This window comes from Bactrocera dorsalis, chromosome 4 (genome assembly GCF_023373825.1).
Source record: "Bactrocera dorsalis isolate Fly_Bdor chromosome 4, ASM2337382v1, whole genome shotgun sequence".
Lineage (NCBI taxonomy): Eukaryota > Metazoa > Arthropoda > Insecta > Diptera > Tephritidae > Bactrocera > Bactrocera dorsalis.
In genome coordinates this window covers 16,554,538-16,580,359 of record NC_064306.1, presented here as the reverse complement: position 1 = coordinate 16,580,359, position 25,822 = coordinate 16,554,538, and the positions used below count along the sequence as shown (strand labels likewise).

At 36.6% G+C, this 25,822-nt stretch overlaps 2 protein-coding genes across 2 annotated transcripts; one reads left to right on the top strand and one right to left on the bottom strand.

Annotated features, from left to right (window-relative positions):
- Positions 1-578: 578 nt before the first annotated feature.
- On the top strand, positions 579-3,256 carry LOC105222182 (probable ATP-dependent RNA helicase DDX10). The gene is made up of 2 exons (XM_011199394.4): positions 579-961; positions 1,017-3,256. Exons 1-2 carry the CDS (start codon positions 677-679, stop codon positions 2,865-2,867), a joined length of 2,136 nt encoding a protein of 711 aa, XP_011197696.2. The 5' UTR covers positions 579-676; the 3' UTR covers positions 2,868-3,256.
- A 2,800-nt stretch (positions 3,257-6,056) lies between these two features.
- On the bottom strand, positions 6,057-12,313 carry LOC105222183 (60 kDa heat shock protein, mitochondrial). Its single transcript, NM_001317412.1, is given in 4 exon segments — positions 6,057-6,334; positions 6,393-6,578; positions 6,641-8,011; positions 12,133-12,313. Coding segments are annotated over 3 exon segments (1,722 nt in total). The 5' UTR covers positions 12,133-12,313; the 3' UTR covers positions 6,057-6,169.
- Positions 12,314-25,822: the final 13,509 nt, after the last annotated feature.

Here is a 25,822-nt window from a genome sequence, read left to right as displayed (position 1 = left end):
AAAATAAATCATAAATTTTACATAAATTTCGTAAATATTATGAAACCAAGTCAACATATATTTTTATTTTATTTATTTAGAGACTTATGACTGTATCACAGTACATCCCCCTGCGGGTAGGGGGGACCCCCTCGGTTCGGGGGGGAACCAAATATACCCGTGGTAAGGCATGCCTGTCGTAAGAGGCGACTAAGGACCTGGCTGCCAGTCCAGAGTAGAGGTTTTAGATGGGTCTCGAACCTTACCAAGGTGGTTAGTGTGTCCATGCCACACTGCCAATTGGTACTGAAAATGTTTACCCAGTTTTCAGAGCGCTGATCAACGCATTGTATTGACCCGTTGTGCTTCTGAGCACCGTAGATTTAAGCTGTTCGACAGTAGGAACCTACGTTAAACACATATAATATTTCACAGTTGTATCACAGTACAGAATCGCACGCTTAATCTCTAGTAACGCAGTTGTAGAAGTTGAGTAATTAACCGATGACTTAGCCGATAGGTGAGTTACAGATTAATGTCGTATTGGAATCGTTGAGTCGATATTAGGCGTACAAAATTGCAATCGATAAAAGTAGTATGTTATCATTAAGCACATGTAGTTGACATACATATGTACAATTCTAGTGTTTTGTTTATTTCGTACGTAATTTTTATTTCAATTCTATAATCACATAGAATGAAAATCAAAGCTAAAAAGCATGATGGTACCACCAGCGTGGCTCGCACTGATAGAGAAATACAAGAATTGAAACAAAAGTATGAATCGATGCCGCTTGAAAATGAAATAAAAAAATTTGTGGATATGCCTCTATCTCAAAAAACATTAAAGGGCTTACTGGACTCCAAATATGTTGTCCCGACAGAGATTCAAAGGAAAAGTATATTGACAGCATTAAAAGGAAAAGATGTAATGGGAACTGCGATTACTGGAAGTGGGAAGACTCTTGCCTTCTTGATACCAGTAAGTAAATATAAATATTTTTTTTATTCGTTTAATTACAAATTTAAATCTTCAGGTTATCGAACACTTATATCTAAACAAATGGTCACGCACCGATGGAGTATGCGCGATTGTTATTTCTCCCACTCGTGAACTAGCGTATCAAATATTCGAGACTTTGAAACGAATAGGAAGATATCATGATTTCTCGGCTGGCTTGATAATTGGTGGAAAGAACTTGAAGTTTGAACGAAGTAGAATGGATCAGTGCAATATATTGATATGTACACCTGGTAGACTGCTGCAGCATATGGATGAAAATCCCTTATTTAATGCAACTACCATTGAAATGTTAGTGTTAGACGAAGCAGATAGATGCCTGGATATGGGATTTGAAGAAAGTATTAATGCAATAGTCGAACATTTTCCAACCGATCGTCAAACTTTATTATTTTCTGCCACACAAACAAATTCCGTGAAAGATATTGCAAGACTCAATTTGCTGGATCCAATCTTTATTGGAGAAAAGTCAAAATCTGAAGACATAATACCAGAGTTGCTACAGCAAAATTACGTTGTGATGGAATTGGAGGATAAAATTACGATGTTATGGTCATTTATAAAAAATCATCTCAAACAAAAAATTATCGTTTTTTTTAGCAGTTGCAAACAGGTGAAATACATTTTCGAAATATTTTGTAAACTACGACCGGGTACAAGTTTACTTGCACTTTATGGAACACTACATCAGGATCGAAGAATTGCTATATATAATGATTTTACGCGAAAAAGTAATGTTGTACTATTTGCCACTGATATCGCATCGCGAGGGCTAGATTTTCCTACAGTCAATTGGGTTGTGCAAATGGATTGCCCAGAAGACGCAGTTCAATATATTCATAGAGCGGGAAGAACTGCTAGAAATAAAGCACGTGGAGAAAGTCTCCTGGTCCTAACACCATCTGAGGAACAAGGTATGATAAAAGAATTGGAGGACAAGAATATACATATTAAAAAAATACATATTGATCCGAAAAAGTTATTTTCGCCCAGACTAAAGATAGAAGCCGCATTGGCCCAAAACACCGAATTAAAAGCATCAGCACAGCGAGCTTTTGTATCCTATATTAAATCCATATTCCTAATGAAGAATAAAAAGGTTTTTAATGTATTTAAGTTAAATCTTGAAAACTATGCCAAATCATTAGGACTCATTGTTACACCCCGGGTTCGGTTTTTGGAGCGTCTCTTAAAGAAGAAAGGTTCGGAGGCTGAAATAGTAAATGAATCAAATGATTTTGTACACGAAGATTCAGACAACGATGACGATTTCCTTAAAGTTAAACGAGTCGACCATGATCTATGTAACAACTTGGACGATGTTACTCTGGAACTGCCCAAGAAAAACAAAATCTTAACGAAAGCTGCCGCTGCAAAAAAAGCGATAAGAAAAAAAATAGCACCAAATGAGAAAATGAATTTCGATGATGATGGAAACGTCATAATTGATAATATAAAACAGTTGCGTTCTGAACTTCCGGAAGAATATGAAAACAAAGATGGTGGAATAAACATTGAGATAGCGAAAAAAGTTATATCACAAGAAGATAAATACGACAAAGAAAGATTTAGACAACTTGTTAAGCAACGCCACAAATTGCAGAAGGAAAAGTTGAAAAAACATACAGATGAGAATTTACAAAGCAATTCCGCTGAAAGTGAAAGCGAAGACGACGTCGACTTATCCTGGTTGCCTGATCCAGATAAAATATATGATTCGAATCGTAAGGCAGACGAAACTGAAATGAGTTTAAGTGGTGATGATGACTCGGAAGAGCCATCTAGTAAAAAAGCTAAATTTACTTCCAAACTCACTTTGAGTGACGCCGAATCAATCGCTGCACAACTTTTAGCAAATACAGTATAATTTGCATAAACATTTTCATTGTAGTACTCTTAATGTGTGTTTACCAATATTTACGTAACATTTCTGTAAATATATTAATGGTCCACTTGAAATGAAAAAATATATAATTTTGTTAACAACTGCATTAAGAACACAATTCAAATGTTTTGTTTTCAAAGAACTTTTTTTTTATTAAGTTTTATATTTTTTGAGAGTACCTCGTCCACGCTTTGCTGCTGCTAAGGTATACATTAATTATCAACTACTCAATACGGTAACATTGTATTTATGAATCAAAACGGAAACTTTATTCCCGGTGTAAGAATAACCCCGTGAATTACTTCCAAATTTGAAAATAATTTTCTTCGATTTGCTATTGAGCACAAATAAAATATATTGCTACATTTTGACTTTTTTGTTTTATTAATTCTATATTCAACTTGTAAGAAATTATTAATTTTCAAAGTTTTTAGTTGATAATACTTACTTTAATGAAGGAAGGTAAATCTTTTTTAATTTTATAGATAATATTTACAGTTTTTTAATTATAGTCATTTTCAAATTCAATTTAAAACTGTAAGAGGCAAAAGGACAATTTCTTCATTAAACCTTCCAGTCAGAACAGTTGCTACAAATAGAATTTACTGCGATCTTTTTGATTACTAAATCTGGGCCGTGGCATAATTGAGGTGTATTGGAATTACACTAAATAATAGTAGTTGAACAATTCTGAACCAATGATTATATGATGTCTTTCCGAGATATACATATCTACATAATTTTTATTTTCATCAACAGTATTTGCCTCATGACAACTGTTAATTAATTATTAATTCCGCCAACTTCTATATTTATAGCCAATATTAATTTAGCCCTATCATTGAGCCAGGGATATACTCACTTAATCGGTTTTTTTTCGTGATGCACTGGGTATTTGGTTGCAGTTCTATTCTGAGACTGTATCAGATGCGGTAAGACAGCACCACCAAAAATTTCATCAAAGCCGTTTAAATCTTACATTGTTCTGCACTTATCTCAAATTATAATAGAACTTTTTAACAAAACTGCAGCTATTCCTCTATTTATGTTAAATGTACCGTTTTGCCGCGATTCCTTGTGTGATATTAAACCTTGTTGTGATATTAAACCTTACCGGTTTCACATGGGACGTCCGCTTCGTTCAGTATCAACAATCAGTATAATCCATGTATACGCAAATTGCTTGTACAAGTAGCTATGTATATGTTGTTATTATTAATATTATTTTTTTTTAAGTAAAAAATATTTAAATGATTCTTACAAACATGAATTTTGAACAAATTCAAAAAACTCTTCTGATATTTCTCGGTCCAATTTTTTCGATTTCAAGAACGCATTCAAATTTGCCAACTGATCGATCAATTTGTTGTCGTCAATATGAACATTTTTCGAGTCTAAAATCTGAATCGTCTCAACAACTTGTTCATTTTTCACTTTTGATTCAGACTGAGATGAAAATTGCAACCATCGAAATGTTTTGAATTCGGAAAGTGATGCAGTCTACTCAGTAAATAGCCCAACGATTCTCGATAAACCATGAAAACATTTTCTCGAAAGTTCGCACATTCTTCACGTTTTCCCTTAGCATTCAAAGCATTGAGTTTAGTGGTTAAAGTGAAACGAATGAAACTTTGTTCAATTCTCTTTTGCAAACTTTAATTAAATATAAGTGTTCTAGTAGGAATCCAAAAAACACAAATCCATGTTGTTTTTTAGTGATGATATCCTTGAAGGTTAGAGATAGTTAGGGCAGAACCAACTTTTCGAAGAGCTCGGCTAATGCTGATTGGATGCAGATGGGCCTGTAGTTAGTTACTTCAGATCTTAGGCCACTTTTGTGTATTGGACTCACATAAGACAGTTTCCAGGCACGAGGGAAATTACCTGATTGAAGAAAGTTGTTAAAAATATGAGTGAGAGGCTCACAAAGCTCGATCGCGCAGTTTTTTAAGAAAACGTTTGGTATCCCATCGGGTCCGGCACCTTTATTTGGGTTTAGTTTGAGTAGCTGCTGGAGAACATCATTGTATTGGACCTCTAAGCTGTGAACGTTGGTTGACGATCCATTTGAGTTAGCATCAACGAGCTGATTGCCGTTAGTATTTGGGGAAAATGTAGTCTTGAAATATGAGGCGAAAAGATTGCTAATGCCCGGGCCGGTGTCTGCTATTTGGTCCATCCAGGACATTGAAGGCCCGATGATATTTGTCCTCAAGAACGAGAGGTAGAGTTTTGTCCACGTAACCCTCAACATTGCTGAAGCAGAGGTCCAGAAGATTGTTCTGGAGGTTGTTTATGTTGTTTATTTGGATGCATTCCAGTAAAGCAAGTCCATCGTTTACAAATATATATATACATGATTTGTTTATAAACGTTCGCATTAGCAAAAAATACCCGAAACGATGCATACTCATGCTTCAATGATTGAAATGATCGACAGAGTTCGGTTTGCATATACATATGTTATATTGTATATGCATGTATATAATGGAAATTCCATCGAGTACATACATACAACAAATGTTTGTATATATGTATTTCAAAGCTGATACATTTTTTTGCCACATGATTCAAATCAATCTAGCAGAAAATTTGCTCTATTCGTAGTTTCACATAAATTCAAACAATCGTCGCAATGCTATAAACTGACATGATACGACTTGAACCGAAGCCAGCCATACCGGTCACTCGATCGTGATTGCGAAAGAACAGGTTGTTCATTTTGCATCAAATCAGTTGGCGCTGGCGGGTACTCGAATTGCTCAAATTTCTTTGTCTATGATGAATTCAATTTATTTGATTGTGTTTTTGGCACGACTGTTTGTTCTGATTTAATCATACTCGTTGCAGCTCTCTGGTAGGTACGTATTATATTAAAACTCATGAATTAAATTTATTTTCACAATTCTTATTTATTTTCATCTATTTTAATTGAATTCAAGAAACTTGTTTGTAGTTATTAATCAGCCGGTTCCAAATGCAATAAAAAAATTTTTAATTTACACGATTTCTTAATTTTTCTTTGGTGAGACGCAAAACCTTATCTTCTACTTAATTAAGCATTTTATTACCGACAATATATGAGGCATATGGAATTTATTTAGTCAGCTTTGCTTCCACTCTAAATCCTTTAATAAATTTTCAGAACAACTTATAAACAAACAGTAGCAATTCGATGACACTAATTTATAATTGGTCAGTATTTAAAACTAGTTTATAATTATTTTACATATATAACATGTAAACATATTTAACAATGGAAATCATTTATAATAGAAGAGATTTTACATCATTCCTCCCATTCCACCCATACCACCCATGCCGCCCATACCGCCCATTCCACCAAGACCGGGAGCAGCCTCTTCCTTTGGAATTTCGGTAACAACTGCTTCAGCTGTGGTCAAAAGGGAAGCTACACCAGAAGCGTCAGTGATAGCAGTGCGAACAACCTATAAAATGAGAGAGTGTAAAATACCTTTTTATAGTTTTTAATTATATGTGGCTTACCTTCGTTGGATCAATAATGCCCTTCTCGATTAAGTTTCCATATTCAGCCTTAAGTGCATCATATCCAAAATCTCCTTCTTTTGTTTCAACCTTAGCTACAACCATTGCACCATCAACGCCAGCGTTTTTAGCAATTGTCATGCAAGGCATTCGAAGAGCGCGACGCACAATCTCGATACCCATATTCTATGGTATTACATATACTAGTTTTAATTTTACAATATAATATTATTTCATATGTTACTAACCTGATCTTCGTTAGATCCCTTGAGACCCTCCAAAATTGGAATACATCTCAATAGAGCAGTACCACCTCCAGGAACTATACCTTCTTCTACAGCAGCGCGAGTAGCGTTAAGCGCATCATGTACACGATCCTTCTTTTCGTTTACTTCTACTTCACTTGATCCACCGACACGCAACAATGCTACTCCAGAAGCTAGACGTGCCAAACGTTCCTGCAATTTTTCCTTTTCATATTCAGATGTAGTTTCATTAATTTGATCCTTAATTTGTTCAACACGGCGACTAATATCTTCCTTCTTGCCTTTTCCCTTAAGTAGTAAGGTGTCATCCTTGGTTATGACAACTTCACCAACTTTGCCAAGATCGTTTATTTGCACATCTTCAAGTTTAACCAAATTTGCGTCGTCACCAAAAACGATGCCACCAGATGCAATTGCCATATCAGTAAGTGTAGATTTGCGGTTATCACCGAAACCTGGTGCTTTGACGGCAGCGACTTGCAAACCAATCTTAAGTCGATTCACAACAAGTGTGCTTAAGGCTTCACCATCAATATCTTCAGCAATTATGACCAACGGTTTACGTTGAGAATTAGCCAATTCAAGTGCGGGGATAATGGTTTGCACTGAAGAAATTTTCTTTTCAGACAACAAAATTAAAGCATCTTGAAATTCTACTTTAGCTCCCTTAGAGGAGTTGATGAAATATGGAGAAATATAACCTCTGTCAAATTTCATGCCCTCAATTACTTCTAATTCATCTAATAGTGTTTTGCCATCCTTAACTGTGATAACACCGTCGCGACCAACTCTTTTCATAGCTTCGCTAATCAGATTTCCAACCTCTTGGTCTCCATTCGCAGAAATAGTTGCGACTTGCGCAATCTCTTCTGGTGTACTAACTGGGCGGGACATTGCCTTTAAATGATCTTTAACATTGTCTACAGCCAACATAACACCTCGGCGGATTTCCACTGGATTAGCTCCCTTGGAGATTTTTTCAAAACCTTCTTTAGCAATTGCCCGCGCTAATACTGTAGCTGTGGTTGTACCATCACCAGCTTCCTCATTTGTATTATTAGCAACATCTTGAACCAGTTTTGCACCAATATTTTGGAATTTATCCTTTAACTCAATAGATTTAGCAACAGTTACACCATCCTTGGTTATTTTTGGTGAACCCCAAGATTGCTCAATAATAACATTACGTCCTTTTGGACCCATAGTAACAGCCACAGCATCAGCAAGAACATCAACACCTTGCAACATCAATGCACGCACCTCGGGTCCGAATTTCACATCCTTTGCATAGCTGCGGACAAACAATTGCCGCTGAATGTTTGCGCGAGCAAGTCTGAGTGGTAAGCGAAGCATCTATAAAAAAAAGTCAATAATATTTACATACTTGTTAGCTATACACAGTTAACAGTTCCTCTTGTAATAGATATTTTCAAGGACTAAACTCTTTTAAAATAATCAATACAGAAATGAATAAAAAAATACATTTTGTGTAAAAACTTTTTCATGGACTTTTATTACAATTTTTTCGAATCGTTATAACGTATAACTTTATTCGGAAGAGTAAAAACCCATTAACACAAAACTTTCCTCGCTTTCCGTGACAATTCATACTGAAACAATGAAGCGCAGAATGAACGCTTAGCTTTCAGTCTTACTCTAATAAAAATGCCGAGTTGTTCGGCAAAACGTAAAAGATGAGAGTTGTGCTAAATTTTTCTTGTCTTCGCGTCAAAAATTTTTATGTGAACGTATTTATGCAACAGCGTCCATCAAACTTTGTGGTCAAAACAAATGTCTGAAAGTGAATTGGGCATATGTACATATATTGGTTTGTCAAAAAAGTCTTGCGGTATTTTTATTGAATTTTTAATAAAATACCGCAAGACTTTTTAGACAACCCAATATCCCCCAAACCCTTTGACAGTTCGGTTTGACGTTTAACAATTGGATCAACTGGAAAAGCCATATTGTTACCGCTGTTTCACATCACTAATAAAATAAAATAATGAAAATTACAAGGAAACGGGAAATTTAAATGTGTTGAATGAAAAGTATGTGGTGCTTCGTAGCATTAATAATTATCGAAAAAGTCAGTTCTTCCCGTGATTTGGGTTTTAACCACAACCACCACGAATCTCCACAAAGGGCCAAACCCAATGAGCAGATTGGAGTTACCTCCAAGGGCTACTGCTCTGATCTGGTTTTCTGAGCTGGCAACAAAACACAATCAGGGTGCCGTCAACCAGCAGTTAGTGAAAAAGTCGGAATGCCAGAAGAACAGGTCTAAAACGAACTGCCAAAATTAGTGCGTTGTAGAAGTTTTGTAAAATTAGAAGTCAGTAGTTTGTAAAATTATTTATATATACAGTATCCGACAAAACTATGTATACCCCAGCACATTTTATATTGTTCTTTGAATATTTTTTTCAAAAGTTCAACAATTAAAAAATTGTACATACGGTAAGTGCACACTGTAAGTTGACAAATAATAACGGTATGATATTTACCGTTAGCTTTTGTTTTGCTTGCAGAATGTGCACTTGTTAATGATCAGTTGAACTTTGCAGGCGACAAAATTATGTATACCGTGGCAATATTTGTGCGTAGTGCTTCTTTGCGTAAATAGTTTTTGCAAATATTTAGAAACAAACTCGACAAAGGTAAAATTTCATGATTTTATACACGATAAAAGTGTTTGGGTAAATAATATAAAGATTTTATTTAGTGAAATGCCAAGATCTGCAGAAATAAGCGTTGACCTGCGAAAATTGATTGTTCATGATCATTTAGATGGAATGGGGTACGGAAAAATTGCAAACAAATATTCTAAAAGCAAGGCCACAATCCAAAAAGTGATAAAAAATTACCAAAAAAATGGTGGGCTAGAGAGTGCTCCAAGATCAGGCCGCCCTAGAGTAACTACAGTGCGCGAAGAGACAAAAATAGTGAGAGAAGTGAAAAAAGATCCGACTGTATCAGCCCGATTTATTAAGCAAAGCCTTCAAATAGATGTTTCCGAGCGAACAATTCAACGAAGAATTCGAGAAGACGGGTATTCCAGCCACTACAAGATTAAAAAACCATTCATCAGCAAGAAAAATTTAAAGGCACGATTGGAGTTTGCAAAAAAATATTACAAAATGCCACCAAATTTTTGGAAAAAAGTAATTTGGAGTGATGAAAGCAAATTTGAGTTTAAAAATACTAAAGGACGGCAAAAAGTTTGGCGAAAGAGCCACGAGAAGCTTCAGAGTAAATGCATTCAAAGCACCATAAAGTTTGGAGGCGGAAATGTATTGGTTTGGGGTTGTTTTAGCTACAGTGGTCTCTCAAATCTCGTAATGATCGAAGGAAAAATGACAGGGGAGTCTTATGTTCAAATGTTAAGTACCAATTTGGAGCCAGCTACGCAAAAAATGGGCATACAGGATAACTTCATATACCAGCAGGACAACGACCCCAAGCATACAAGTCGGGTTGCAAAAGAATACTTCGAACAAAAATCGATAGAACTCCTACCATGGCCTGCCCAAAGCCCCGACTTAAACCCCATTGAGCACTTATGGCAATATTTGGATGACAAGCTTGACCGATCTTCTTGCCGTTCAAATAAAGTCGAGATTTTTAATAAATTGAAAGACTCCTGGGAAAACATACCCCAATCACTTCTTCAAAACTTGGTTGACAGCATGCCTCGACGTCTATTGGCAGTAATTAATGCTAAGGGTGGCAACACTAAATATTGAAGCTCTAGTGTGAAGGTAACCTAAAAATTTATTGGGGTATACATACTTTTGTCGTTGCTAAGAATTTATCTTTTTCAGATTACCGCGTATTTTGCAGTCACTAACACTAAAATGCAGAAAATTATTTTAATTTTTTGTAAGTAGTATACTCATAAGCAAAAACAAAAACCATGCAAAAAAATAAACTTCACTTTTCAAAAGATATGATAATTTTCTTTTCAACTTTCATGGGGTATACATAGTTTTGTCGGATACTGTATACGGGTGATATAGGCCTACTGCGGAAACGAGCACCCAAAAATAATATCGGTAACGCGCTATTTTCATACCTCAATGGTAATGTGGAAACTGCAAAATTACCCAAAAGTTATTTATAAAATGCCCAATCTAACATTTTTCAGCAGTGGCATTATTGACAAATGTTATAAAAAAATGCGAGTTTTGACAGCTCTCTCCCGAGAGAGGTGTGAGAAGTTCCAAGTCAGGGTGATGGTACTAGGTCAAAGGGTTTGGCGTTCGTATGTGTCAGTTTTTTTTATGACCTTTTAAATTTTTTCCTTATCTTGATGTTTTTTCGCGAACCACTTGTCCGATTTTGATGAAAAAATTTAGAAAAATTAAGAATTACAATTTCTATTTGTTTTTATTCAAAAAAGTGTCATTTATCGCCTCTTTTATAATTTTTTTAGGCAATATTTATTAAAATAAATAAAATAAAAATAAATAAAAAATAAAAATGCTTACTTTATTTTTTTAGTAGTTATGACCAGAAGTCTGGAGTTATTGGGGGAAATTTATAAAACAAAAGGCGATAAATGACACTTTTTTGAATAAAAACAAATAGAAATTGTAATTCTTAACTTTTCTAAATTTGTTTCATCAAAATCGGACAAGTGGTTCGCGAAAAAACATCAAGATAAGGAAAAAATTTAAAAGGTCATAAAATAAACTGACACATACGAACGCCAAACCCTTTGAGGGTTTTACTATACTGACCTAGTACCATCACCCTGACTTGGAATTTCTCACCCCCCAGACAATAATCCCAAAAATGTTCCACAGTGTTATTGAAATTTATACTAAATATTATGAAACCAACTATGCCTTCTATATTGGTATAGGAATATACGTACATACATACATATGTACATCCAAAAAATCTCTACAAAATTGGGATCTAAGCAATATATTTTGAGGTTAAGACGGTCGGATTTATATATTTGATTTTATTTCTCTAATGTATTGGTTTATTGACCATAAAACCGAATTTAAATTATATGAAATTCTGCAAGAATTTTTATGCAAACTATTAATATACATTAAGACCCACTAGTTTAACAAGTATATACACGTGCTTTTACAATCATGCCTACATAACACATATTTCACAACATAGTTTGAACATTTCCATATTTGTTCTCCACTTTTGAAACAAGATGAATGTTATTTAGTAATGCATTTACAAGTTTAACATCTTTTAAATGACCAAAGATCAACTCATATGTAATTTCTTTTTTTTATTTTTGTTACTTTCATTACAAGTTTAAAATTTTTAATTTTTATAACAACTTGTGATACTAAATAGATGGAAGATATTTTCTCCTAAATAAACGATATATGTATATGTACATATTTTACATTTGAATATAAACCAAATCGAATATTCCAGATATTCGCCGGCAAATACCGGTCCACATTATGTAATGCTTATAAGATAATTTTACTTACGTTGTTTTGTTTTTCTCTGTCGTAAATAAGCTTTCAAAGTATTTATTAAGAAGTATTAAATGCCAATGTCAGTACACTAAAACGTGCAAAACACAAAAACTCAATAAATGCTTTAAAGTTCTAAGACAACCAGAAAAATCTGAGCACACCACGTTCGAATTAAAAGTACGACGAATGGAGTAAAGTTTTTTAGAGATAACCACACTTTTTATATACTAATAATCGACTTTAACCCTCTCGCATAACATAAAAAATGGAAATTTACGATTACAAGGGGCTTATACAATACAGTTTTTGTTAATTATAGGAAATTTGCTAAAACTTACCAAAGATATTAGAATGAATGAATAATATCGGATAAAGTTTAAAAATTGAGTTAATTTACAAATTTTTTGTTCGCTAATTCTGATACATTTTTTAATGGAATGCTAAGTATCGCTAATACATATTTAAACACCGTGAAAATAAAACTATAGGGGTATTCACTTGCTCTTGCAAAACCCTTGCACGGTGCAAGAATAGCATATATTTCCTCTTGCTGCACCGGCACAACAACAAACATACGCAGAAAATTATTTGCAATGGCTGTAAAATATGTCGGACCAAAACCTATGTATATTTGCGTGCAATGTCACGCAAAAATTTAATTGCAACCTTGTTTTAGTTGTCATTTTACATAAAGACATATTTTGACGTTAAATTGGTGAGGAAGGTAAATTTTAAATAGATTTTATAATTTCTATTAGAATTATAAACATTTGTTCCAGTTTTTTTTTTTATTAAAAATGTATGCAGAAGGTGCGCCAATTCACAATAGCCATGCATAATAGTCATTCACAATAAATTGACCGAATAAGCCGTTCATATATCACTAGATTCTGCAATGGGTGCTCTCGTGCCCTTGCATATTTCGGTATAGTATTTTTGCAATCTGCAATCTTGCAAGAGCAAGCGAATACCCCTTATGTATTTATGGAAATCATTAATCAATATCGGCAGAGTTAAAAAAATTTGCTTAAAACTTTTAATAGAACGAATTGTTATTTTTAACGACAGTCAATCTGCACTCTAGGTAGTATCGCTTTAAATGTAATCTACAATGATACTGGAGTGCACAGAAAATTTTAATGCTGTATCTACAAGGTACTGCAAGCCAGAACGAATCCGTTGGTGCAAGGGTATTGAGGAAAACGATATGGGTGACAATCTGGCTAAAATAGCACCGATAAGGTATCTGTCGGTTCCGCGAAGAATTCTAGTTACCATGGAGACGCACCCGCTATGAATACACTTACCTTTATTACTCTAGTCACGTTTTTTGGCTTTCACTTGTATCGGATGAGATATAATATACATACATATCTATCAGAGATCTGCAACGAGTAATAAATTGTTGCTCATAATCGAGTATTGAGCCGTTACTCTGTTTGATTTGCCAGTTCGATTCATGTACACTAATCGAACCGTTTGTCTACAAATCAGCGATAGAGAACAACTTTGAATCACTAGCGATCAGCTATACATGATTATTTATGAACGTTCATACCTCATTGATTGAAATTTTATTTATGTTTTGCCACACATTATTCAAATCAATCCAGCAGAAAATTTACTCGTGCTGAACACTTAGAGAGCGACACGACATGACTGTACGACATTGAACTTTAAATGGCGTCGTGAAGTCTGCTACATCAACATTTGTAAGAGGGCAGCGACATAACAATGGCCGGCATGTACACAAAACAACACAGCTGCCCATTTTGTATGTACAGAATTTCGTTGTTACCATACTAATATCTTTAACTTCAACGAAATTTTAATATTTTGTTAAAAATGAAATTTTTTAAGCCAAAAATAAGTACTAGGTAAATTTATTTGTTTTTAAATTATCAATTGTTATTACAAATGATAAAACAGAGCTATTTTATGCTTCTCTTTGTAAAACAACGTCAGGTTTGTTAGAGCTTTGAATAATTTAACATGTTACAACATATTAGTGGCATTCTTCCCTCTCGCCTTTAAAAATATTTTTAAATTAGCGAGAGCAACAACTGAGAGCCTGCTGTCATGTAGTCGTGCAGCTGTCTATATAACTATGTCCTTAGGAACGTGTGTATTTTATGCCCGGTTTCACAGTCCATACTTAAGTTGTGCCTAAATAAAATTTTAGCTAAGCATTGTTGCAAACTTAGCAGTCGTTTGCGTTTCACAGTCAATGCTTAATTTCTTTAAAATTTTATTATAATATATGGCAACGTTGTGGGCAACATATGTTTTACAAATGTCATTCATAAAAATATGTTTGAAATATTTAAATTATAACAGACAATACATAAATTTGCGAGGAAAATTATATCAAAAATGCATGAAAACAACAAAAGAACCCCAAATTTCATCACTAGCGAAACGGAGCACCCATTGGAACTGAAGGAAAAGTATAAGCTGTTATTGAGTGCAAGTGAACGGACACTTACCCTACGCTACGAAAGATGTCGCTGAAAATTCAAAGCAAATTCAAAACAAAAATCAGCTGTTATTTAAGCATTGCTTAAGACTCCAATTTTCAGTGCTTAAGCATAACCTAAGTATGAACTGTAAAACACTATTTTCCTGTTTTATCTTAAGCACAACATAAGTATGGACTATGAAACCGGGCATTAGTATTTGAAAGTTTCGCTTGAAGTCTGTCGCTCTTTATGTGTTCAGCACTTGATTGCCAAAGAACAGATTGTTCATATTACATCAAATCAGTTGACGCTGGTCGGTACTCGAATTGATCAACAATGTTGTCTATGATGAACTGAATTGATATGATTGTGTTATTGGCACGACTGTTGGTGTTGATTTAATCTTACTCGTTGCAGCTCTCTGTTATCTATCAACGTAAAAAAATAAACGTCCGTACAATACTAAAATTCCACATCTTGTTATTAATATTACTAAATATCAATATTACCAAAAATAATTTAATACTAAGAAAAAATGAAATCATTAGGGGTATTCTCTTGCTCTTGCAAGATTGTAGATAGCAAAAATGCTATACCGAAATATGCAAGGGCACGAGAGCACCCATTGCAGAATCTAGTGATGTATAAACGGCTTATTCGGTCAATTTATTGTGAACGACTATTATGCATGGCTATTTTGAATTGACGCTCCTTCTGCATACATTTTTAACAAAATAAACTGTAACAAATCTTCATAATTTAAGAGAAATTATAAAATCTATTTAAAACTTACCTTTCTCAATAATTTATCGACGTAATATATCTTTGTGTAAAATGGCAGGTAAAACAGGGTTGCAATTATATTTTTGCGTGACATTGCACGCAAATATACATGGGTTTTTGTCTGACATATTTTACAGCCATTGCAAATAATTTTCTGCGTGTGTTTGTTGTTGTGCGGTGCACCAAGAGGAAATAAAAGGTTTTGCAAGAGCAAGAGAATATCCCCATTGTAGTATTAAATATTTATTGAGAACTTTAAGCATTCATTTTATATTTTTGAACATATTTTATTTTTAAATTTGTGTCTTCATGCGTAATGCAATTCCCTTTTATCTGTCAAAATTTATAATTTTTCTCCGATAGTCACTCAGTTTGAACTGAAATTTAGTATTGATGGATATTATTTTCTATATAAAATGGGAGAATTTGATAAGCCCTTGTTTATATTTATATATACATATAACGATGCGATCTAAGACTACGCTGAACACAAGGCTGAAACAGGCTGCACACTCTCAACATTGTTGTCCGCATTCAGGTGGCCGACCAAAGCATTGTATAAATATATGTATATATATAACGGCGATGAGACGAGTTTGTTTTTAACCGCTTACCAAATAAAACGATGGCGTTTCAAAATGAGAAGTGCTTTGGGGGGGAAAGCAGCAAAGAATGAATTACTGTTATATTGACATGCAATATGACCGCATTGGAGAAAATTAAATTGCTAATCATAGGAAAGGCCAAGAATCCAATATGCTTCAAAGGAATCAAATCTCTAGACGTGGATTGTGAATTTAATACGAAAGCATGGATGACAAGCAAGATTTTTTTGAAATGCTCTTGAAATTGGACCGAAAGTTTGCTTCTCAACAAACTGCGCTGCGCACCCTAGGGATGTAAAAGATCAATTGAAAAATATTGAAATTGCTTATTTCCCACCCAACATGACTTCGTTACTACAATATTTTGTCAATTGCTGGATGCCATACGAAGCTTAAGTAAAGTCTGGGATTTCAAAGTAAAATCCAAGGCAATTGCAAACTGTTTCAGAAAAGCAGGATTTGTGAAAGTTGGCACCAAAACGAATAACAGTATGCCTTGGCACTATCTACCACTATCCCACTTCGCCTTTACAGAGTCTTCATTTAAAACAGTTGCTAATATTAATGCAACATTTAAAGATTACATCAATGTTGAATGTAATAATAATTTCAGATGAATACAATGACGAATCTGCCGTTATTGTGAAACCGTTAAGCGGCCCACTCACGACAAATTTGTTTGACAAATCTGTTTGAAGACGGTTGAGCACTCACGACAAACCGATTTGACAAACTTTATTTCCATTGTGTGCTTCGCGGAGTTAACATGTCTGATTATAACGCGGATGATGTAATTGCGCTACTAGTAATACACCAGTGCATGAAGCGAAAAAAGCCAAATGCAAAAAAAAAAATAATGAAGAAAGAATGGATGAAAGAGTGGTTATGTGAGAGATATAACCACTCACATGTAAAACTATTAAATTCAATGGAGCTGAATTTTTCCACGACTTATCTTTTTGGCATTTATTCTTATAATTTTCACTTTTGCATTGCCATAAGGCCGGTTCATTTTTAAATAATTCAATAAACTCTTCCAAAAAAATGTTTGCTCACGCTTGCCATTTTTTTATCCGCTGATGTTTACTCTGCAAAAATTTCAAGCAACTGACCAAATGTTTGCAAACCACGCCACTCACGACAAACGAATCCACAAATCGGTTGTTAGTTTTTGAAATTTGTCGCAAACCTTCAATCCGTTTGACAACATGCCCACTCACGACAAAAACCACCTCAAACTCAAACAGATTTGTCAAACAAATTTGTCGTGAGTGGGCCGCTTTACCCACGTATGGACAACGTTCTTCATCCGTTAAAGGTTTCCTCACCTATTCGGAAATGAAAACCAACGTACCAAGTACTGTATTTACTTCTCTAAATGTATTAGAAATCAAGTAAGGAAGGGCAAAGTTCGTGTGTCACCGAACATTTTATACTCTCGCATGATGAAGTGATAATCGAGATTTCATTATTCGTCATTTACATATTTTTTTATTTTGCTGTAAAATTAATTAGATTAGTAGTTCCTGAGATATGGTTTTTGGTCCATAAGTGGGTGACGCCCATTTTCAATTTAAAAAAAGCCTGGGTGCAGCTTCCTTCTGTCATTTCTTCAGTAAAATTTAGTGTTTCGTGACGTTTTTTGTTAGTCGGTTAACGCACTTTTAGTGATTTTCAACATAACCTTTGTATGGGAGGTGGGCGTGGTTATTATCCGATTTCTTCCATTTTTGAACTATATATGGAAATGCATGAAGGTAACGACTCTATAGAGTTTGACTGACATAGCTATAGTAGTTTCCGAGATGTGTACAAAAAACTTAGTAGGGGGCGGGGCCACGCCCACTTTTCCAAAAAAATTACGTTCAAATATGCCCCACCCTAATGCGATCCTTTGTGTCAAATTTCGATTCCGATTTTGCCCATCTTCGTACTTAACCTTCTTATGGAGCCAAGAAATACGTGTACCAAGTTTCATGATGATATCTCAATTTTTACTCAAGTTGCAGCTTGCACGGACGGACGGATGGACAGACAGACAGCCGGATTTCAACTCTACTCGTTACCCTGATCACTTTGGTATGTATATATAACCCAATATCTGACTCTTTTAGTTTTAGGACTAACGAACAACCGTTATGTGAACAAACTATAATACTCTCCTTAGCAACTTTGTTGCGAGAGTATAAAAATTTTAAAAGGAACAAAGTTGTTTTTTTTTCTATATAGCGAATTTTCTTAATAGCGAAATAACTATCAAGGCCCTTGGAATTCGCTCCGAGGTCGTAACAACGACGATTTCGTTATCTACATACTTCAGAAAATATATGTAACAGTAAGTTCAAAGGAATAATGAATTTAAAAACTTCAATAAAAAAACTTAAGTTGGGCGTGAAGTTGGAAAGAGACGTCGGATACCATATAAAAATATCGTATATACTGTTACAAAATCCTTCCCTTATTATGAACAATAGCTGTAGGTATATGGAATAGCATTTGTCTTGTTGTAGACATCTGGCGCCGCACTGTCTGCTTGTCTAGTTAAACAATTGCTGAGTCTGGCGCCGCGACTGTCTGCTTGCGTCTGGCGCCGTATAGCCGTATGTTCTGGTAATTTCCAGACGCGATATTCTAGAAGGACACGTCGGCATCAGCGAGAAGTGCGTGGCTATATAAGCCGTGGGAGCGCCAACGTAATCAATCAGTGCTAAGAGTAAACTGCTATAGTGTAGACGAGTTGTAAAATAAAGAGTTGTTGAATTAAATTAAACAGTTATTGGTTTTATTTGTCAATCCCTCTGTAAAGTAAAACTAGCAAGTAGTAAATTCGCAACAATTGGTGTCAGAAGTGGGATTGTCAAATAATCCAAATTCAAGATGGTTAAATTCAGAGAATTGAGAATTCAGCAATTAAAAAAGGAACTGGAGGAGCGTAATTTGCCGATAAGCGGGCAAAAGGCGGATCTGCAGGCACGACTACGTGAAGCAATGGAAGCGGATGGAATTAATGTGGACGAGTTCGAATTTGATGGGCCAGGAACTTCTACAAAGGTAGAAGAAAAAGTAGAAGAACAACGAACATCATCAAGTCTAGTTACGTACATGCTGTTAGTGGCTATTAAGCAAATAGCAGAAAATGGAGTGCAAACAGAAAATCGTCTGGCACAGCAAATAGCTGAAAATACATCACAGTTAAAGTCCTGCCTTACACAACAAATGACTGAAAATAATACGCAGTTAGAAAAGCGTTTGGTTCAACAGATTACGGAAAATACTACACAACTACAAAAACAAGTGCAAGAGAAATTTTCAAAATTTGAAGACGAATTAAGCACTTTAAAAAATGACGAAGAAAATTTAAAATCAGAAGTTCTTCAATTAAGTAATCGTGTGCGAGAACTGCAACTGCACCATCAACAAATAATCCAAGATTGAAGACACCCACATTCGATGGAAGTATTCCATTTCAAATTTTCAAACTTCAGTTTGAAAAGACAGCAATGGCCAATAACTGGAATGCAGCGGACAAAGTGGCGTCTTTGTTTGTATCATTGAAAGGACCTGCGGCAGAAATCCTTCAGACTATTCCAGACTGTGAACGGGACAACTATGAAGCATTGATGAGTACGATAGAAAGACGATATAGTAGTGAGCACCGGAAACAAATATACCAGATCGAACTGCAAAATAGGGGTCAGAAAATGAATGAGTCATTGCAAGAGTTCGCAACCGAAATAGAACGACTGGCTCATTTGGCAAATGCAGATGCACCTGTGGATTACATTGAGAGGGTAAAAATTCAATGTTTCATAAATGGAATTCGTGATGTGGACACCAAACGCGCCACATATGCATTGCCAAAAAGAATGTAAACATTGCTCCAAATCAGAAGGAAAAGAAGGTATAATCGACGTGCGATTACTGAATATAGAACCTGAAGATGATTGGACTCCTCACCGCATCAGAATCAATCAGCTGGAGGACCCTGATCTTGCAAAGCTGGTAATGGCCAAAGAAAATGGGGTACGACCACCAAAGGAACAAATAAGTAACGAGAGTCCAACTGCAAAGCATATTGGGCCCAATGGAACAGCATAAACCTCGTTAATGGATACCTTCATCGTACCTGGGAAAGCGAAGATGGCAAACAGTCTCGTCTGCTGATCATAGTACCGAAGTCCATGATCCCGAAAGTATTGAAAGAATATCACAATGGACCTAGTGGAGGGCACCTTGGAATTACAAAAACTATAGAGAAGATTAAACAACGGTTCTACTGGATCGGTTGTCGAGATTCCATAGCAGAATGGATAAGTAATTGCGTAGAGTGCATGGCAGCTAAAGGTCCTAAAGCCAAAAGTCGCGGTAGGCTACAACAGTACAACGTGGGATCACCATTTGAACGAGTCGCAATGGATGTTGCAGGTCCGTTCCCAACCAGTACGGCCGGAAACAAATATCTACTGGTTGTCATGGACTATTTCAGTAAATGGCCAGAAGTATATGCCTTACTAAACCAAGAAGCGAAGACAGTAGCCGAAGCGTTTGTAGAAAATTGGATAACAAGGTTCGGAGTGCCCGTCGAATTACACTCAGATCAAGGCAGAAATTTCGAATCTTCCATTTTCCAAGAAGTCTGTACATTATTGGGCATCCACAAGACACGGACAACAGCGTTACACCCACAATCAGATGGGATGGTAGAGAGATTCAACCGAACGCTCGAAGAACATCTGCGGAAAATCGTTGATAAAGACCAACGGAATTGGGACAAGTGCATCCAGATGTTCCTGCTGGCGTATCGTTCAGCGAAGCACGGGACAAATGGTTACACGCCAGCAAAGATTATTTTTCGGATCTGATCTGCGACTCCCTGCTGATCTTAAGTTTGGAACGAATCATACAGCTGTAAGAAATGATGGAGATTATTGTTCTGCCTTAAAGGAAGAAATGAATGAATTGCATCTAATGGTAAGACAGCATACGCATCTGATGAGCAATAAGATGAAGGACCAGTTCGATCAATCGGCAAATTCAAAAGGTTTTGAAGAAGGTGATCTGGCCCTGTTGTACAATCCACTTCGAAAGAAAGGCTTGTCCCCGAAACTGCAGACAGCCTGGGAAGGACCCTATATGGTGATGAAACGACTTAATGACGTGGTATACCGCATACAAAGAAATGGAAAAGCACGATGTAAAATGAAAGTAGTACATTTGGAGAGGCTCGCCCCATTTGGTTCAAGAGGATTTGTGCCAAATCGGGACGATTAGGCTTTAGTGGAGGGCAGTGTTACAAAAGTAGTATTAAGTTGTATTTGTATTGCTATATACATCCCTTATTATGAACAATAGCTGTAGGTATATGGAATAGTATTTGTCTTGTTGTAGACATCTGGCGCCGCACTGTCTGCTTGTCTACTTAAACAATTGCTGAGTCTGGCGCCGCGGCTGTCTGCTTGCGTCTGCTTGTCGAAACAATAGACATCTGGCGCCGCACTGTTTGCTTATCTACTTAAACAATTGCTGAGTCTGGGCGCCGCGGCTGTCTGCTTGCGTCTGGCGCCGTATAGCGCAGATATTCTAGAAGGACACGTCGGCATCAGCGAAAGTGCGTGGCTATATAAGCCGTGGCAGCGCCAACGTAATCAACCAGTGCTAAGAGTAAACTGCTATAGTGTAGACGAGTTGTAAAATAAAGAGTTGTTGAATTAAATTAAACAGTTATTGGTTTTATTTGTCAATTCAGAGATACAACCCCAGTAAAGTAAAACTAGCAAGGAGTAAATTCGCAACAATACATACATATATGATCAGCGACATTAGGTGAGTCGATAAAGCCTCGTCCATCTCCGTTCCCGTACATATGTATATAGATATGAAATTGTGGGCATGTCTTTCCTCCCTATTAAGCTGCGCATTTGTCAGATATCGGACCACTATAGCTTATAGTTGCGATACAAACTTAACGATCGGAATTAAGTTCTTGTACCGAAAACCTTTTTATTTAATGTGGTTTTTTAACGAAACTTAGCATACATTACCATGTAACTAGCTACGACGTAGTTTATGAAGAAATTGTTCAGATGAAGGTTTTTTTAGTGGAAGGGCATGCCACAATGAATTTTTTGCTTTCAGCGATTGACGATTGTTGCGTAGCAAAGCGTAAAAAGACGAGAGTTGCCCAACATTTTGTTTGGCTTCGCGCAAAAACTTTTTATGTGAACAAACTCATACAAAATCGAACTTCGCTGTTAAAACAAATATCTTACGCGAAGCAAAGTAGGAGTTCTAAGTTGGGCATAGCAATTATAAGTCAAAGGTGTATCTATTTAATAATGACAGTGTCGGTAAATTGACAAGTATATTGAACGTCACGACTGACCTAACAAATATGAGTTTATCGGTGAACCCGTCAGTAGTTTGGTGTATAATTTTTAAAAAATTATTTAACCTGTGGTTTCTCTAATTTTATATTTTGATTATTGCTCCCTCGTAAACAAAACCGCATTAGCATCTGTCTCCAACCCAAGAATGACAGAATTACTTTACGACCACATGTGCCAGAAACAGTGAATGCTGACATCATCGCCGTCCAAGAAATGGGATGGACGGGACATGGACTGAGGCGAGTAGGGTCTTGTGGCATTTACTACAGTGGCCATATGTATAAAGGAGCGCAAGTTTGGTTTGGGATTTGTGGTGGGAGAGAGACTCCTCCGCAGAGTACTATTATTCACTCCGGTGGATGACCGTCTAGCCACAATACGCATTAAAGCGAGGTTATTCAACTAATCGCTGATTTGCGCCCACGCCCTGACGGAAGAGAAGGACGATGTGACCAAAGATGCCTTCTATGAGCGCTTCGAACGCACCTATGAGAACTGCCCCCGTCACGATGCCAAAATCGTGCTTAGCGACTTTAACGCCAGGGTAAGCAAGAAAGGTATCTTTGGCGCAACAGTCGGTAAATTCAGTCTCAACGGCGAAATATCCCCAAATGGGTTGAGGCTGATCGATTTCGCCGAGGCCCGAGATATGGTTATCTGTACTAGATTCCAGCATAGAAAAATTCATCAAGCTACCTGGCTGTCTCCGAATCGAAAAGCCACCAACCAGGTCGATCATGTTGTGATAGACGGAAGACACGTCTCCAGTGTCCTAGAGGTGCGTACGCTCCGAGGTCCTAACATTGACTCGGACCACTATCTTGTTGCAGCCAAGATTCGCACCCGTCTCTGTGCAGCAAAAAGCGCACGTTAACAAACACAAGGAAGGTTCGACGTCGAGAGACTGCAATCACAACAGATAACGATTTTCTACTCGGCGTGCACTCCTGCTCTCTGAGAGCACTCGTCAAGAACTTGGTATAAGGGAACTGTGGGACGGGAGTTCTAGCTCCTTAAATACAGCCGCAACCGAAACCACTGGTTTTCGGAGAATGCAACAGAACAGCTGGTACGACGAGGAGTGCCGTGTCGCAGCGAGTTTGAATAGATACCGAGAGTTGAAGAGAGAAGCGAGACGCATTTGCAGACAGAAAAAGAGAGAAGCCGGAATGCGTGAGTATGAAGAGCTTGATAAGCTGGCCGACAGGGGTAAGCCCGAAATTCTACGAGTAAATGCGGCGGCTAACAGAAGATTTCAAGACACGAGCATACTATTGTAGAACCCCCAAAGGTGATTTAGTGACCGATGCTCAGAGCATACTAAAATTATATAAAGAAAACTTCACCAACCTGCTGAATGGCAATAAAAATAAAAAGCCAGGAGAAGGTGAACCCGACTCCCCAATCGATGGACGATGGACCAGACGTTCCACTGCCCGAACATGAAGAAGTTCGAATGGCAGTTCCCACCTGAAGAACAACAAAGCAGCGGGCCCGATGGATTACCGGCCGAGCTATTCAAACACGGTGGCGAATAACTGATAAGGAGCATGCATCAGCTTCTTTGTAAAATAAGGTCGGACGAATGCATGCCAAACGATTGGAATTTAAGTGTGCTCTGCCCAATCCACAAAAAGGGAGATCCCAAAATCTGCGCCAACTACCGCGGGATAAGCCTTCTCAACATCGCGTATAAGGTTCTATCGAGCGTATTGTGTGAAAGGCTACCGCCTCCCGTCAACAAATTGATTAGACCTTTAGACCTGGCAAATCAACAACCGAATAGATATTTACCATGCGTCAAATTTTGGATAATACTCGTGAAAGGAGAATCGACACACACCACCTCTTCGTTAATTTCAAAGCTGCTTTCAAAATCACGAAAAGGAGCTCCCCTTTCATGCCGCGATGTCCGAATTTGGTATCCCCGCAAAATTAATACCGCTGTGTAAACTGACGTTGAGCAACAGCAAAAGCTCCGTCACGATCGGGACCTCTCCGAGCCGTTCGATACCAAACGAGGTTTCAGACAAGGTGACTCCCTATCTTGCGACTTCTTCAATCTGCTGCTGGAGAAAATAATTTGAGCTACAGAACTTAATCGAGCAGGTATAATCTTTAATAAGCAGCTGCGGGGTATGCCGAATGATATTGATATCATCGGCCTCAACACCCGCGTCGTTAGTTTCTGTTTTCTCTCCAGACTGAATAAGGAAGCAAAGCAAATGGGTCTGGCAGTGAAAGAGGGCAAGACGAAAATATCTCTCTGTTATCAAAGATACAGTCGTTGTGCTCGCGACTAGGCTCTATCGTCACTATTGAGAGTCGTAACTTTGAAGAATTAGATAATTTCAAATTAGCGAAAAGAAGAAACGACTGGCGCGCTGTTGTTTAACTCGGCTATAATCGCGTAAGCGGTTTGTCTACGCCCAATGAAGAAGAAGAAGATACAATATTCTTTATCGTGTTATAAGTAACTCAAAATCTTTCAGAATTTCCTTTCTGTTGATAATTCCAGGGATTAACCAGGGTTTTGTGTTTGAAGCACCGCCAACGCAGAAAGGGATTTGTACGCGAAAGAACTGAAGGCGCCTCGGTGGTGGCCCGACCAAGCTTATTTTTTTAGGCCGCCAACGCAAAAAAGGAGTTCTATGCGGAACGGACCGGAAGACATACCTGTGTTGGACCGACCAGGGTTACTTTTTTTTTTGATTAGCGGTCAAAAGCCACCAAGCAGGAGGAATTCTACGCGGGAAACTAATAATATGTAAAAGCCAGTTTCCTGTCATTGGGGTAGTATTTAATTTCTTTTGGATCCTTTATAAAGTATAGGTAACACTGATTATTTGTTTGAATGCAACCCTTTTGTTATTGTGTGAACAAAAGGAATTGATCAAAAGTTAAATAATAAATAAAAGTAATTTTTGCCTTATTTAATATATAATAAATGGGTAGAAATGATTTAGTGAAATATTAGTGAATATAAAAGATAAATATGTAAGTGTAAAATAAGACACGTACTTCAAATAGTTGAATTTTGAACTTTAAATGAAAATATCTCAAAAACCATAAGTCAGCGGAAATTATATACTTTTTCTATATTTTTTTATTATTTAGAATATTTTTTCAATATAATGCCATTGTTTTAGTCCCGACTTGCTGAATAAGTTGTCATCAATAACAACACCCTAAGTACAGGTTAAAATACAAATAATTTATGTGTTATTTCTTGTTATATCTATATCCAATTTTCTTAATAATTTATACTACACAGAGAAATGATGTCGAGAATAAAATTTCAAAAACAGAGTAATTGCAGAATTACTTTTTAAAGACGCCAGTGCTGTCCATTTCAAATACTATACCAATTCTTATGTCTACAGAAGGCATAAAAATGTTTTGTATAAATGCGTGTGATGGGTTTCCCCGCCTTTCCGATAGTACGAAGAGCAATGTTTCCTTGCCATTA

Bases quoted from the DNA above. Each gene is read 5' to 3' on its own strand.
- LOC105222182 (XM_011199394.4), top strand. From the start codon at position 677: ATGAAAATCAAAGCTAAAAAGCATGATGGTACCACCAGCGTGGCTCGC. The intron at 962-1,016 runs GTAAGTAAATAT...TTAAATCTTCAG, and splicing joins CTCTTGCCTTCTTGATACCA to GTTATCGAACACTTATATCT.